This window comes from Rhynchophorus ferrugineus, unplaced genomic scaffold (genome assembly GCF_030347505.1).
Source record: "Rhynchophorus ferrugineus isolate W39M unplaced genomic scaffold, kcgeb_rfMv2 rfM9, whole genome shotgun sequence".
NCBI lineage: Eukaryota > Metazoa > Arthropoda > Insecta > Coleoptera > Curculionidae > Rhynchophorus > Rhynchophorus ferrugineus.
The window spans coordinates 35,817,197-35,834,943 of NW_027472588.1; the positions used below are offsets into that span (position 1 = coordinate 35,817,197).

A 17,747-nucleotide genomic window follows, 5' to 3' on the forward strand; every position below is an offset into this window, starting at 1 on the left:
AACACAATTAAAAATTTATAATAGAAAAACTTAGAAAGTCACACAGCCACACCCAATAGAAAAGTGAACATAAGCTAACTGAATAATATAGTATGCATTTGAATTACCCTTTCTGAAGCTTTCTTTGTTTTTGGCAAGTATATAGTTGAATGCTATTCCTATATTTCGATTCAATTGACTCTTTTTATCCACCAAAACAAGCAACAGCTAAATATTATTTTTCCTATAACAGTACTTTTTATTTAACCCCCCCCTTTGCTGGTAATAAATAATAATAAAAGGTTTATTTTAATTTTAATTGAAATCTTACAAATTTCTACTAACTCGTCTGCTTTACCTCTAATTCTATTTGAATAGTTTAATGTAAAAATGTTTAATTTAAAGAACTTTAGGTGATTACGATATTTGCTTATCGCCTCATTTATCTTCCAATTACTAAATGATCATTGATTAAACACGGACTGTCCATTTCAGTTTAAAGTCATAAAGCGTAATGAACGGTAATGAATGACTTTCTATTTAGATTGTACTTAGGAATTGCATCTTTATTCGTCCTGTCTGAAATTCATTGAAAAAACCTTTTTCTGCTCATATAAGACCTTATTAGAGATTCCTTCAGTTTGTCATTGGTGACTTTTCTGACTTAGAGCACAAGCTCTGAGCTTTGAAGAATTATGTATTTTATTGGAACATTTACGCGTGGAAATTGCGAACTTTCGTTTCGTTTTTATATATACGTTTTTATTATTACTGTAAATGCTGTAAAAATTATGGGGTCAAACAAGCTGTTATTTCCTAAATACCTACTTCCTATAGAAACACTTACTATACTTTAATATAAGTACAAATAATAAAGGCTACAAAAGAAATCATAAACTTGGAAAATTAATAAACACAAAATATCTCAAAATTATAAAATAAACTAATATCGACAAAGATCTTCGGTTAGGTTTCAAACTTGAAGCATATACAAAAAGGGTTCCAATTTCACCTTTTTAATATCCCATTGTACCCAAGTATACTTTTTCTTTGGTATTTATCTTAAAACGACACTTGCCTTGCCATTCCAAACATTTGATTTTACAATAGTTTTACCTAACACCATTACACCACACATAACAACATGATATTTTGAAAACAATGGAAAAGTGATTTGGTGTGTTAAATAAACATATGTTCTTGATGAGACAAAATGCTGTTGAAGCCAAGAATTTCTTAATAAATAAATGTTGCAAGCTTAAAAAGAAATACCTGCAAAAATAGGTGAGAGTTTTTATTAGACTCTGTATATTAACATATTTCACTAAAAAACGATGATTTCATGCTATTAATAAATTTCTTCTTATCGGATTTCAAGTTTCAGGTAACTTTTACCATTTTTATCTGCAATTAAAAATGCTTTAATAGAATTTTCCAAATTTAGCGTCCTTAATCTTTAGAACTATTACTGATTATCTAAATTTAATTCTACGTTTAAAATTAATGCAATTCCAATTTTTTTGACAGATTAACTTAATTTTCCTGCTGAGGATTATCAGAGTCCTGGTAGTTAAATTACGACAATCGAGGTCCAGTGAGTTGGAGCAGATTAGGTATGTAAAATTATTTTCTGCATTTATATTTTATTATTATGATCAGAATTAGCGTTGGGAACTATCGATTGAAAAAACTAGCGATTGAAAATAGTAATTACTATTGTTCGACTATTTTTATCAACTCGTAATGTCAAACAAAGATGTACGAACCATCTTCAGTATAAATTGTTATAATTGAGAGGAAAGGACGGAAATAATTACTTGGAGCAGTTAATTTTATATGTGTTTATATTTTCCAATGGTAGTATAAGCGAGACGGAGATGTGAATATTTCTTCACATGGTTACTTTAAAATAGAAAACGAAAAAAGTAATTACTGAGTACTATTAACTTGGAATTAATAACTTCATTTTAAACGAAGTAGAATTACCTTAATATTTGTTTGTTCTGTGGATTTGTAAAAAGAAATTTTCTTTCTAAATGGAATATTACCCTACCAATGTTTTAATCGTATTTTAATATGTTAATTGATATTTTTAAATAATATACTATAATAAATATAGACAATACAATTGAATTTAAACAAAACCTAAAAATTAAAGAACAATAGAAGAAGAATCATAGAAAAAAAACGAATTCATGACATAATTAAAAATTATCGCACAATAACTACTAGAGCTTTTTTAAATAAGGTAAATGCTTTATTTATTATTAAATGGAAATATTTTTTAACAAAAATCGAGAGAGTAATCAGAATATTACCTATTATTGCCATAAAAACAGTAAAAGGTATTTATCATCCACAATTTCAATCTTTTTACCCTATTACATTGACAATCTTGAAAAATGTCGTTCCAAAATGCTGCTCTGTTAATATACAATATATTGTTATTTACAAGCAAACTAGCAAAAAATCAGTCAATAGTAGTTTACTATTAATCATTCACAATTTCATCGTTTTACCCTACTACACTAACAATCTTGAAAGATATCGTTAAATAATTCTCCTATATTAATATACAATATATTGCTATTTACAAGCAAACTACCGAAAAAATCATAAAACTATATATATTACATATAAATCTATGTAAGCATAAATTGGGTATAGTTTTGTCAAGGTCGCGGCTAGGACGACAGAACCAAAACGTTAAAAATCAATCGAATGAAACTAGTAGAACCAAAAGTAGTAATTGAAAGTACATGGCGATAGTAAATAGTAACAAAATCAGTCGGACCGACAATAGCGACTGAAAACAGTCGACTGCAATAGTCACTGGTAAAAGAAGTAAATTCACTCGAACCAAAAATAGCGACTGAAAGAGTCGATAGTAAAAGGTAGTCAATTACTAAACAGTCGATTTCAGTCGATAGTTCCCAAAACTAATCCCCAATTTATCAATTGATTAATAGATAATAGATAATTTTAAATATGTTTTAAGATTATCATATGAAATATGGGAGACAATTCGTAGTCTTATCTTCAAAGTATCAAAATATTGTCATTAAAAACATTGTCATAAGAACCTTATGTTGACTTTTAAAGAAGAAGTGAATTTATGCCCCAATAGGTTATATATTCTATACAAGTGGAACAACATTTGGATAATATATGAACTGCATTTAACATTGACGTTGATAATTTGTCGAGATTACCCCCTGAAAGTAGCCATAAGGCTTGGAATGCTCATTGATTCTTAATCATCGCCAATAATGTGATGCAAATATCCTTATTTTGTCGTTGAAAAAGTTGATCACAAATAATTCTCTTGTGTTTTAGTTTATTTAGTTTTCAGCGGCTTACATACAACTTTCGATCAGCTAGATAATCTTACGACTATTTTATACCAATCTTGGTTAAGTTAAACTTCCGCCAATCGCTATATTTAATAATTAATAAAATTCTAAAAACCTATTAATATCAATCAAATTTTCTTATAAATTTCTGAATATTTTCTGTAACAACATGGGATATTTATTTAAATAGCTTTGCTTCTGCTGTCCATACCTATTTCTTGTAATGATACTTATATTGTTAACGAAGATGCCGTATATATTTTAGGATATTTCCATTCAATTATTAGTTGCATTATAGGGTCAGTAATTTTCCATATATATGTTTACTCGTTCTAATGTATTACAAAGTAGATATTTTGCATCCATTATACTGGAACGTTGATCTATTACAGTAAATATTTACTGAAATTTACTAATAACAATAAGTCGATTCAGAACATTTACTGGTATTTATTTTTTTCTCATATTCCATAGTACATGACTAATATTTTAGTACTTTTATATAATACCATTTATATATAATATAAGTAATAATGATTTCGGTTTTTTCTAGTAGATGGCTTCAGGCTCACATTTGTCAAGTAACAATTATTCAATTTAGTCTGACTATAACATGTTTTAAATGTATGAGTCAGTAGTTATTGTGCTTCGAAAATGGTGATTATAGAAAGTAATTTTTGCCAAGTATTTTTGTCTAAATATCTCAGAAGTTTTGAAATGATGGAATTGTACTTTTACCATAAAATTGGCAAACAGATCACTACGAAATAATCAGTCAATAACTTTGAAACATTTCTATAAAAATTATTTATTTCTATTAATTACGTCAACCAACTGGCTTTCAGTAAAATTAGCCTCTGATTTTATATTTTTGACTCAGACATATACATTTTGTGCAATTTCTATATGCCTTGTCAGACACAATCATATCAATCGATTGTAACTATAATTGTCTTGTGCATAGAAATTTTAAAGTTTTACACTATTCCACTTATCTATAGTAAAAGGAAATTTTCCTATATTCAGATTAGCAATTATAACTTGGAACTTCTATTTACCGTTAATTATGTCTGTTAAGAAAGCGAAAATGAGAATAATATGAAAACATAACATTGAAACTTTAGTTTCATTTGCGAGTTAATTAACGACAGTAGCTTCATTATTATAGTACATTACGACTTATGCAGATACAGCAATAGTCGCGAAATTATAATTATATATCAACGAATATTGTTGAATATTAAAATATTTAATATGGTTTACTTAAATTATATGAAATATTTTTGCAAGTACTCTGGATTTACCTTGTAAATTAAAACATTACTTATATTATTTTCCATATTTCGAATTGGTTTATGAACGTCTTTTCGAAAAAAATTAAATTTCTCTTTAGAATAAACACATAGAGGCATTTTTTATTGCTTTAAATGCTTTAATATGTATTTCGGTAAAGGTATTTTATTGACTGATTACTAATTATTGATGATGCACTAATTATCACTTGTTTTGGCCGGTGCAATATAAAACACAGAAGTGATACGTTTGGATTATAAGGAGAGTCAGATAGAATTTCCAATATAGTAATTTATCAGTGATTATATTTAATTTGATATATTTATTGCTATGGATTATCAAATTGATTCATTTTATAGCCAATTAATAGCAGTTGCCTTGCTCTTGAACTACCGCAAAAGCTTATACGCGTAAATGGTTATCTGAATGCATCCAATATTTTACCTTTTCAAACTTTACAAGTGGTCTTATACAAAGCATCAGCTTCCGTAAAACAATGACAACTTACTTTAGCAGTTTTCTTCCTAAAATAATGTTGAGGTAACATTTGTCTGGAATATATCTATATAATGGAATATCCAATAGAAATAAGTATACCTGTAAGCAATTAATTACAAAGGTAAATACAATCTAAACAATCATGATAAACCTTTATAACAGGTCACTTGAAAAGTTTTCAGCCTGATACATAGATAGCTACTAGAATTAAACCCATATGTTTTTTAGTTAGCCCTAACCCCAAAGATGTCAAGTCAACCCACAAAATGGTCATTAGTGAATTATAGCATTTTCAGTGAAGCAACATTTTTGTTATTGTGAAAAAAATGGATAAAAAGGAATTTCGCGTGTTGAAAAAATATTGCTTTTTGAAGGGAAAAAATACAGTTGAAGCAAAAACTTGGCTTGGTGCCGAGTTTCCAGACACTGCCACAGGAAAATCAACCATCAAGGATTGGTATGTTAAGTTTAGACGTGGTGAAGTGAGCACCGAGGACGGTGAACGCTGTGGACGCCCAAAAGAGGTTGTTAACGGCGAAAACATTAAAAAATCCATAAAATGATTTTGAATGACCGTAAATTGAAAATGAATAGCAGACACTCTAAAGATATCAACTGAACGTGTACATCATATCATTCACGAATATTTGGGTATGAGAAAGCTCTGTGCAAAGTGGGTGCCGCGCGAGCTCACTTTTGATTAAAAACAGCGACGAGTTGATGATTCGGAGCTTTGTTTGAAGATGATCGAGCGTAATAAACCCCAGTTTTTGCATCGATATGTAACAATGGATGAAACATGGCTCCATTATTTCACTCCGAAGTCCAATCGACAGTTATCCGAGTGTACTGCACTGTGTCTATATTTTGGGATGCGCATAGAATAATTTTCATTAACTACCTTGAAAAAGGAAGGACCATCAACAGCGACTATTACATAGCGTTATTGGGCCGTTTGAAGGACGAAGTCGGCCGCAATTGAAGAAAAAGAAAGTACTGCTTCACCTAGACAATGCACCGTGTCAAAAATCTATGAATTGGTCTTCGAATTGCTTCCTCATCCACAGTATTTTCCAGAGCTGGCCTCCATGATTATTTCCTGTTGTCAGATCTCAAAAGAATGCTCGCTGGGAAGAAATTTTCGTCGAATGAAGCTGTTATCGGCGAAACGGAGGCCTATTTTGAAGGACAAATCGTATTGCAAAAATGTTGTAGAGTCGCTATAATCAGTCTATCGCCCTTGAAGGGAGTTATGTTGACTAAAAAAACAACTTTTGCCAAAAAAATTCTTTTTTCAAGGACTTTTCAATTAACCTGTTACATACGATATATAATCTGTTAATATAGACCTAAAATTTCGTTAGATTAAGTATCAATCGAATTTTATATTAATTATAATAATAGATTCCTAAGCTAGTTAATAGTACCCTATAGTGCCTGTGGAATTACAAATCTGTTAAAATTAGTTAAAAGTTTAAGTACTATAGACGAAGCCATTTATAAAAATTGTTGGAAACAGTTTTTAAACTTATAAGAAAAAAATGTTTTATATAAAATCTAAATAATTCCTTAATATTTTAGAAATTTTTATTGAGCAAATTAAAATTATGAATATATGAAATTACTTAGCATTTATATGGATATAAACCAGAACGATCTATCTACCTAGACATTCCCATTAAACTGAAACATAATACGTTTACATACACAACGCGGCCATTGAAGACGAATACTAATCGATACTCGAAATAATTAAGACTGAGCGTTTTTCGTTTTATTGCTTGTTCGCAGGAAAACGGTCAGGGCCACCATTCTTCTCCTGCCTTTGATGGGATCAGCTCACATCCTCTTCCTGGTCGATTATCATTTCAAGACAGCCTGGAAATTCGGATTGTGGTCGTACACGACGTATTTCCTGAATACGTTTCAAGGAACCTTCGTCGCCGTGTTTTACTGCTTCTTGAACGGGGAGGTAAGGCTATTAAGTGGATTAGAACCAGCCATTCGTTTTCGTACATTTTATTGCAATGGTATAAGGCTGATTTTAAGTTAATACAATTCAGAAATTATCCTAATAAAATAATTGTATTCAGGGTTTATATTTATTGATTTTTATACATTTATGTCATTGCGTTATTTTATTTATAGCTTTTAGTTAATGGTCAATATTAAAACAGGATTCTTGAATGAAAAATGGCTTTAATATTTAATGGTCATAAATACTAATGTGATAAAAATACTAAGATATTCTCAAATAAATATTTAAATCTTATTTATTGCTGATAATTTTACTTGGTCACAAGAATGATTACCAACTTCCAGACGTTGCTTACATTATTCAAATTATTTTGGTCAATCAACAACACCTAGTTTAGATAGAGCATAATTTTTAAATGAGTTTTATATCATTCTGAATACTTTAAAGCACAACTTAATTCAATAGGCTTAATCAATTATTCCACTCAGGTTAATAATTGAACTTAAATACTGATGTTATTGTCTTCAAATTTAACATAACTAGCGGTAAAGAAATTATCCGATAGGGAAATGTCCTAGCAAGTTAAATCTTAAAATTTCTCTAAATCTCTAGTTTTAGCGACTAGTAAATACTATAAGTCACAATTTGTATTATTATTCATGAGAATAATCATTAAACTCATTCAGACACGTAATATATCGTTTCAACAAGTCTTTAACAGAAAACTAATTTTCTTTAGTATTATTATAATAATAAATAATATATCAATGAACGCTTGATTAACGTTCTTCCAATTTCAGCTATATTATCAAGTAATGTACACACGGAAAAAAATATAAGAAACATCCTGTATATTAATTTATGACAGACATTTATTTATTTCATAGATAGAATGAATTATTATGAAATCATTAATTTTACCTCTGTCTATTATTAATCATTTATATTATATAACTAGTAGAAAGACTAGGATAGCTTATTCTGATAATTTTATTATTATTTAACTCAATTTACTACTATTTTTAATTATATTTTTTAATTTCAATGATTTTTCTCAACTTTTACAACAAAAACAAAAACTGCCTACTGTAAGAAAATACAATCAATTGAAATGGAGTTAATTAAACACCATGAAATATGCGTAAGAATTAAAAATATTATTTTAACCAGTTATTAGTATTTCAAATTAAGTGTGTCTACCATTACTAGCGATACTACTATTTTTTATTTTAGCTGACGTGATGATATTCCCTTTTAGAATATCTGTTAGATAAAATATAAATTATCAAAAAAAAACTCAGAAATTAGCATTTATTTATTATATTATTTTAATTTTTTTTTAATACATTTTAAAGTCTCCTTATACAAACTAGGGGTTTATCTTACTAAACTAGGGTTATATTTTATGGACTGGACCTAAAGTTTAATGTGGGCTCCGAACCACGGTCCTCAGCATTAAGCCTACCGACTGGCGAGTGACCAACTTTAGAAATCATCCCGGAATACATCCGGTCTTACCCAGTCTGGTTACTGGCGTGACCTGGATCATGTTCCTTGTCGGATTTCAAACTCTTGCCTAGAACAATCACAAATTTTAAACAATCATAAACATAAATTTACGCAACAGTAAGAGGACCGTCCCATGGTCTTTATCACCGCGCCACCAAGCCACCAAGCAGACAATATTGTCTGTTTGATTCTAATCTAATGTAAACGATAAATCTTTATAATATTACTCGACATATCACCAGGCACCAAATCAATTTATTAGAGCATAAAGTGACGTATTAATGGTGCTATATAACCTTCTCTATGGCACGACTTTTTTGAAGAAATGACCAAAGAGGTGTACAAGGTCGTTCTACGCTCCGGACAGCTTACTGTCATATAAAAATTATATATGAGTATCGCCTATACATTTTTCCATCAGTTTGCCTTTGGTAATATTCTGAAGAGGACTGTTTTTACTCAAATTTAATTCCATGGCAAGTTTTAGCGTCCCCAAGTTCCAATAGATTACTGTTAAGCAACTCAGATACTACAACTTGCCTTTGGCGGTCTTATACCAAGAACTGTAAGCTTCCGTCGTTGTAAGCCGTTGGATGTGTCTTAATTCTAATAATTTATGGCTAGAAGATTATAAGCACCTTCTATGTACCTTCGATTACTTTACAGTTTTAGCAGCGATACTTTTGGATAACTGTGGAAAATTTGTTAATCCAGTGCCAACCTGACTTTTTTCTTGGCAAATTGTTTCTTTTCCTGTTAGATAAGCTGTTAGTGGTTAATTGGATGAATTCAAAAGAAAATTGATCTCTCTGGTGTTCTATCAATTGCGCCAGTAGCTGCATTCAACTTGTAGAGCTTTGAAAAAATGTATACATTTAAAAAAACAAAGTATAAATTTACAGTCTTGTTAGGAGTGCACAGTGTCAAATACTTCTAATATCCATTCATATTTTTCATATATTTTATATATTTTAAACTTTGTTCAAGCGTGTTACTTTCTTGTAATGTTATTTATATTTTTTAGGTACAAACAGCGATTAGGAACAAATATTCTTTGAGGTTTAATTTAAGAAATTCTGATAATTCCCATTGCGTACAGTTCACTCGCATATCCAACGCAGGCACTGACGAAGCTAATTATTCAACGTATGTACATACGGTTTCGGTTTCTCGTTCTTCTCTTTATTGAAATGATTTCAGACGGCAGAGTTGCGTGACGTGTTGTAATCAGCCTCTACAATCTCCAGAAGAAAAGGAAATTGAGTAAGTATCGAAATTAATACCGTAGTCCTTATGTTTAATAGTATTTAATTATTTCTAGTTTATGTGATATCATTGATAAGAAGGATGGGCCTACTAACGTGACCGTTATTGAAACTGACACTTCTTTAATCCCACAGGTTCAAAGGTAATAACTAAATTATTTATAAATATAAGTTCTAGGTACATGACACACTATATTATTATAAACGCTAAAGGCTATTTACAATGAGAGTTTAAATTTAAGCCCTTGATTGTAAAACATGGAACATAAAATTTTATTTGTTTTTCAGAAATGGGATTGATGTTCAAACTGTGAAATTTCAAGATATGATTAGGCCGAATGTTTATATGAACAAAACGGGTTGATTTTGTTCGACTTACACATTTCCTGTTGTTATTATATTTTCATATTTGATTTTTATACATTGTATATTTATAGTAACTTATTTATAATTTTCATAGTAGTTACCTGAGAAGTGAATGCTTTCTTTTGTACCTGACTATTTTTTTACTTAATTGTTAAGTCTGTATATGTATGTACTTAATAAATTATTTTATTTCGTTGGGTAATTTTATTTGAAAATTGTGTAAAAATTAACGTTAGTTAAATTCTCGGGAATATGCAATATGAAACTAATCAATGTTGTGTTCATACTTTTATGTGAATAAGTATGCAAATAATATTAACAATGATACATTTTTGACTAAAAAAAAAGTATTAGCAAGAAATTGTATCACGTTAATATCTAGTAATATTAAATGAAATAGTTATAAAAATAATTGCAACATCATTATCAAACTGCCTAAAATACATAAAAGAGCTTATTATTTTTGTACTGGACAATTAATTGTTTTTTAAAAATTATATACAATATATAGTCAACTCAAAATAGCAGTGACATGGGAGAACTGTCAAAACGTCGCAATACTGCCGCAGCAACTCTGAGTTTTGGTACATTTTGGCTCTGACATATAACAACATTTTAATATAAATAAATAATTGAACAAATATTTTACTAAATATAATTTATTGTAACATTATAGTACATCAAATGCATTTATTACAATTATAAACTACAATTAATTTTACAGCCGCAATAATTTATAGGTATATTACTATATTTCTCTTTAATTTGTCCTATTACTATCTGTATACATCTTTATTGATAAAACTACAATTAATCACTGCATTCTCCTTAATGCATTTGCCGTATCTGCAAAACAACACACATGCACACACATGCTCATAAAGATTTCATACTCTATAATACAATTCCCTAGAACTAAAGTGTATTAATTGTAAAAATGCAATTAAATATTTCATTTATATTTACCAAGTAAAAGCATGAAGAACTGTATGTCTTCAATGAATAAATGTTATGACTAACAAAACCTAATCGATAGTTATTCCAACATTTACCTATTCCCATCAGCTTTTGTTGTCTCTAAAATATTTATGATCATCTTGCCATGAGCAACCCAATGTACCATTCTGAAATATTCATGTTTCATTTAAATATATACATTGATATATTTTTAAAACCCCCATTAAGCCCCTTCGTGGGTTAACTTTACACTACTTAAATCCTATAGTAATCAACAATGTATGAACGGATGTTCTACATCTCTCAACTACCTGTATATCTTTTGGATTTTTATGAATAATTTCCAGTATAACAATTTTTTCTGAAATAACTGTATTAAATTATGTTTCGATTGAAAAAACTACTTACTGTTTTATACATTTCGTATATTTGATCTCTGAAACACCAAGCTAATCTTGATTCCTCACCTGTTTCGCATAAACACGGTTCCTTTTTGGCGAATTTAAGGTTAAATTATTTTTTATTTTTTGAAATATATTAGTGACTGAGTGAAAAATATTTGCAATAATAACCGCGGTGCAATAAAAATGTTTACCGGTTTATAATCTGTAATTATAATATTTTTAAGAATTTTTAGACGTTTGGCAAACGGACAACTTCTACAGGCTCATTCCGTTACATGCTCGAACTCCTTTAATAGCATTCTATCTCTTTTTAAATAAAATAAAATGATAATGATAATATTGTCTGACAGTAAAACGAATTTCCAACTTTAGACAGATACTTATTGACACTCGTGTCACTGCTATTTTGAATTTACTATATATTGAAAATCATCTTAATTATATAGGGTTATTAGGTTTATTTAATAAAATATCTAATTCGTTTGGTACCTACTTGCTAAAGATATGTATTTACACAGTCATTAATATAAAAATTAGTACAAAAGCTTTAAGACATCTGTGAGAATATACATCAAATATCCTGTGAACAGTTTTGATCGATATTCGATGTGTCGCTGTGTAGTGCCCTTCTTATTGTCGCACGGTGATGATTTGAATTGATTGCTCTGATAGAGTATTTTTTACTACTGCACAATATAATCTCCCTCATTCCCCTAAAAAAGAGGACGTTTGATTTTTTGATTCTACATGGTTGAAATAATGTTACCGTCTAAAATTATTGGATAGGAAAGCGTACAACAATGGATTAACTCCTGAGTTGAAATAAGTCGATAAAAATGTCAGAGGTGTCAGCAGTGCGCTGAAATTGGTATGCCCCTGGTAGTTAGGCGACCAGTATTGCCACAATTTCCTCGCGTGGAATGGAAGGTTGCATAAGGCGAAAGCACATACTATTATTATTAACATTTTAATGACGCCTCTGCGTGCTTTCAAAACATTCTCAGTTAGATTTAAGTTTTGTTTACTATTTGTTGACGTTTGTAGGTTGGTTTCGCTTAAATTGGATCGCTAAAATTTTAGTGACCTTAGTTATATTTTTACGAATAATATATTTTCACAGTTACCTTCTTATCTAACTTATATATTTTTGGTGATTTTCTTTTGATTGATTCATAACGGGAGACGGGAATTGAAGCGTCCAGCTGCTGTTTCAGTTGTTCGGAGCTGTTCCACAAACAAATGGCAATCCTTGTGTAAAGGAGCTATAAATTAGATTAATGAAATTATTCTATGCTTACATAATAGACCACCACAAATTAACAACTTTCCTACATGATCTTTAATTGTATTGTTTTTATATTTGTCATTTTGAACTTTTTTTTATTTTTTATTTCTGTATAGTTCTTAGAAACTAAACAATTTTATTGTATTATAATAATAATATTAAATATAAACTAATTAGGACTTACAGATATTATTGCCAATGGTATTAAATACAACAGGATGAAGTGAATTATATCGAACAATTCCGAGTTAAATTTCTGCCTGTTTAAAACGCATACAGTTTCGTTACCACTCTCAGTAGTGACTGTGACCGTATTGCCCCAGTAGAACTTTGGAGAGCTGTATAATATGCACATAATCCATACCACCAAAATAATTATCTGAAAAATAAAATCAAATTAATTGAGCAAACTTAATTTTCTCTATATATACTATACTTAGTTTCCTACTAAGGGTACACTACTAAAGGTATTTCAAACTACTACTTATCTACGTTTAATATTAATACTAACGAAAACATACATATATACATAATAATAATAACATACATAATAACATACAACGTATACATAATAAGATTACTGGCATTATTATAGCATAATCGTTTGTTACATTTTAGCAAATAAAATGTATTAATTATAATAATAAAATAGTGATATAATATGTACATCCCATTAGATCAAATTATGCAATTTTTATTGTCATACTGATTTTTGTTGTAGCTATAAAATCAAATTTATAATCAAATAATTAAAATGTCTTTTAGATTCCTTTAACCACACTTCATAGTTAAAATAAGGAGACTATTGTCAACAACATTCATTCAGTTTTCTAAATTATATTGTATAAGAAGACCTTTTATATTTTAGTAGAGATACAGTTCAATGATTTGTTACAATTTTAAAAATAATAAATATGTAAAACATAATAATAATAAAATTGTAATATGAAGTGCATATAAGATCATTGCAAATTATGTAATTTTAATTGTCATACTGATTTTTGTTGTAGCTATAAAATCAAATTTATAATCAAATAATTAAAATGTCTTTTAGATTCCTTTAACCACACTTCATAGTTAAAATAAGGAGACTATTGTCAACAACATTCATTCAGTTTTCTAAATTATATTGCATAAGAAAACCTTTTATATTTTAGTAGAGATACAGTTCAATGATTTGTTACAATTTTAAAAATAATAAATATGTAAAACATAATAATAATAAAATTGTAATATGAAGTGCATATAAGATCATTGCAAATTATGTAATTTTAATTGTCATACTGATTTTTGTTGTAGCTATAAAATCAAATTTATAATCAAATAATTAAAATGTCTTTTAGATTCCTTTAACCACACTTCATAGTTAAAATAAGGAGACTATTGTCAACAACATTCATTCAGTTTTCTAAATTATATTGCATAAGAAAACCTTTTATATTTTAGTAGAGATACAGTTCAATGATTTCTTACAATTTTAAAAATAATAAATATGGAAAATGTAGTAATAATAAAATTATAATATGAAGTGCATATCAGATCATTGCAAATTATGTAATTTTATTGTCATATTGATTTTTGTTGTAGCTATAAAATCAAATAATAAATTCATAATCAAATAATAAATGTCCTTAAGATACCTTTAACCATACTTTATAGCTAAAATAAGGAGACTATTGTTTGCAACATTCATTAAGTTTTCTAAATTATATTGTATAAGACATTCTTATATTTAAGTAGAGATACAGTTCAATCATTTATAACAATTTGAAAATAATAAATATGTAAAATGTAGTAATAATAAAATTATAATATGAAGTGCATATCAGATCATTGCAAATTATGTAATTTTTATTGTCATATTGATTTTTGTTGTAGCTATAAAATCAAATAATAAATTCATAATCAAATAATAAATATGTCTTTAAGATTCCTTTAACCATACTTTATAGCTAAAATAAGGAGACTATTGTTTGCAACATTCATTAAGTTTTCTAAATTACATTGTATAAGAAGACCTTCTTATATTTAAGTAGAGATACAGTTCAATCATTTGTAACAATTTGAAAATAATAAATATGTAAAATGTAGTAATAATAAAATTATAATATGAAGTGCATATCAGATCATTGCAAATTATGTAATTTTTATTGTCGTATTGATTTTTGTTGTAGCTATAAAATCAAATAGCAAATTCATAATCAAATAATAAATATGTCTTTAAGATTCTTTTAACCACACTTCATAGCTAAAATAAGGAGACTATTATAAGATTCATTCAGTTTTCTAAATTATATTGTATAAGAAGATCTTCTTATATTTTAGTAGAGATACAGTTCAATCATTTGTAACAATTTTGAAAATAATAAATATGTAAAACATATTTATAATAAAATTATAATATGAAGTGAGAATCAGATCATTGCAAATTATGTAATATTTTTTGTGCCACGCTAGTTTTTGTTTTGTATTATAATATCTGTTTTCTAGTAAAATATGTTTTAATTCCCTTTAATGATATTTTCTAGATAAAACAATTAGACCATTTTAAATATCTATATAATATGTTATATATAATAAAACGATAATTAGCAGTAAAATTTGCGTAAATAAAAAAAATTGTCGAATTTTCTGAAATATCTCATTCTCACTAATAACTGTACATTTTAGGTTACTAAAGCTTTCTTCATGTTTTTATTTTACATAGTACGGAAGTGTATACAGTCAATTTAGAAACAAAGATAATCAATAAATTGATATTATTTATGTTTTTCATTGATTAACGACAAAAGTCTATGTTTTTTACTGATACTGAATATATATTGAATAAATATGCGTTTAGGGACCTCTGAAAATATCCCAATTAACACATTTTATTGAAAAAATATTATAGCAGCTGGTAGACGAACGTACATATTTTACGACAAGAAAACTTTTATTATCATTATTAAACCAATGCAGCTGTTACGGCTCTTTTGTGGCCGTTAGCGTACAGAAATATTTTAAATCAATTGCCTAATAAAGTGAGACTCTCCGTTAATCGAATAGATGTTGGGGGGCAGAGTTTTCAAAGATATTATCCAGATCGAGCTCCTTAAGTAATTAATCAGCCAAGATAAACTTTGAAAGTACTTTGGGACTTTGAAGTTTACAATATGTCATCCAATTGACAATATCAATTTATAATATAAATTAAAAATGCGTTCAGTTTCAGATTATTTATTGTGGTTACCTATAAAGAGGTACAGGTTGATAAGTTTATATATAAAACAATCGTAACAGGTCAATTAAAAAGTCCCCAGTGTGATGCATAGATGGCGCTACTAGAACTAAATCCATATGTTTTTTAATTAGATCTAAAAATCTTATGTCACTGTATCAATCTCAACTTTAAATATGATATGAAAAGAAATTCATACATGAAATGCTACTATTATTTAATTAAAGTATGTCATAAAACTTATATATCAACAAAGTAATCATAGTAAATACATTCGAGTGTTTATATATGTATGTTTTTCTTTGGTAAATATATTTTGGAACAAAAAACTGTTGAGTTTTACGAGAAAATCCCATTTCATTTAAAATTATTTATGTTACACCTACGAGACGTTGCTTTTTCTGACAAATTACATCTTCGAATATAAGTACCTAATTTAAATAACGTATGCTTTTAGAGCAATTTTGCTATAAAAATAACCTAAGTTGTGTAAAAATTTAAATTTCATAATCACTGATTTAATTCATGTTATTTGTAATGTACATTAAATTTTATTTACCACGCTAAGTTTATAAATAAAATATACTTGAAATTTGGCTTATATATTTATTTAGATCTTAATGATCATAAGAAAGATCTATAATTGTAATACCAGAAAGAATGTTGAAATTAATTGCAATTTTTTATATAATTTTTTAAAAATAATATATTTTTTTAATATTTGTATTTTTAGTAACAAAATATCTTGGAATATTAGATTGTTATCCTTATATTTACAGTAACATTTATTACTATTTTAAAATTTTTCATATTTAATGAGGAAATGAGTAATATTAAAACATTAAATAATAATTATAAAGTTAAATGCTGGCTAGATGGCGCAGTGGTAAAGGCGCCATAACGGTTCACCTACTGTTGCGATAGTCGCGGGTTCGAATCCTCCTGGGGCATGGTCATAAATTTATGTTTTAATTGTTTAGCATTACTAATTGTCCTTAGGCAAGAGTACAAAATCCGACAAGGAAAATGATCCCAGTCACGTCGGTAACCAGGCCGGGTAAGACCGGATGCCTTCTGGGATAATTTCTAAGTTGGTCACTCGCCAGTCAATAAGTAAAGTTAAATAATAATATGTGAATATTTTTCCTTAAAACTTTATGTGTCACTCTTTATTATATTTTAGTTAAGGGATGCTTATCTTTATATTTTTATAGCTTTGTGAAAAAACAAACAAAATATTTGTTAAACTTTAGGTCCGGTCCAGGTAAATCCATAGTTGGTAAAAAGGAGACTTTAAAATATATAGATTTAGATTTTTGTGATTTTAGAGATTTCTTAAGTTAGAGAAGAGGCGATCATGGTCAACATCATCATCAACGTCATGAACATACGACAGGAATTTTAAAATTTTGTTTTTTGCATTATAAAAAATGATGTCTTACTTTCAAGAAAAGTATTCAAATATCTATATATAAGTAAGATGTACAATGTAAGACAAATCTGAGGTACGAGTCACAAAAAAAATACCACAGAGGAGCTACATATGTGACAGGATTGACAGGATAAAAAGTAAAGAAACAAAAAAAGACCTCAGTGTTGAATCAGTGTAAGACGATGTGCTCTATCTATGTAGATAGGAG

At 28.2% G+C, this 17,747-nt stretch overlaps 2 protein-coding genes across 3 annotated transcripts in view; one reads left to right on the top strand and one right to left on the bottom strand.

Moving 5' to 3' along the window:
- Positions 1–10,435, top strand: part of Pdfr (Pigment-dispersing factor receptor) — a 73,464-nt gene extending 63,029 nt beyond the window's left edge. For both annotated transcript variants that reach the window (XM_076413134.1, XM_076413135.1), the window contains 6 exons: positions 1,507–1,592; positions 6,915–7,095; positions 9,635–9,756; positions 9,811–9,873; positions 9,932–10,018; positions 10,164–10,435. In XM_076413134.1, the coding sequence (XP_076269249.1) occupies positions 1,507–1,592; positions 6,915–7,095; positions 9,635–9,756; positions 9,811–9,873; positions 9,932–10,018; positions 10,164–10,239 (615 nt within the window). In that variant the 3' untranslated portion in view covers positions 10,240–10,435. The remainder of the gene's footprint in view (positions 1–1,506; positions 1,593–6,914; positions 7,096–9,634; positions 9,757–9,810; positions 9,874–9,931; positions 10,019–10,163) is intronic.
- Positions 10,436–12,079: 1,644 nt separating this feature from the next.
- LOC143202822 (trissin receptor) overlaps positions 12,080–17,747 on the bottom strand; it is a 77,909-nt gene continuing 72,241 nt past the window's right edge. The window contains exons 5-8 of the mRNA XM_076414646.1: positions 13,072–13,266; positions 12,727–12,864; positions 12,369–12,670; positions 12,080–12,315 (exon numbers count right to left, since the gene is read on the bottom strand). Of these exons, the coding sequence (XP_076270761.1) occupies positions 12,174–12,315; positions 12,369–12,670; positions 12,727–12,864; positions 13,072–13,266 (777 nt within the window). The 3' untranslated portion in view covers positions 12,080–12,173. The remainder of the gene's footprint in view (positions 12,316–12,368; positions 12,671–12,726; positions 12,865–13,071; positions 13,267–17,747) is intronic.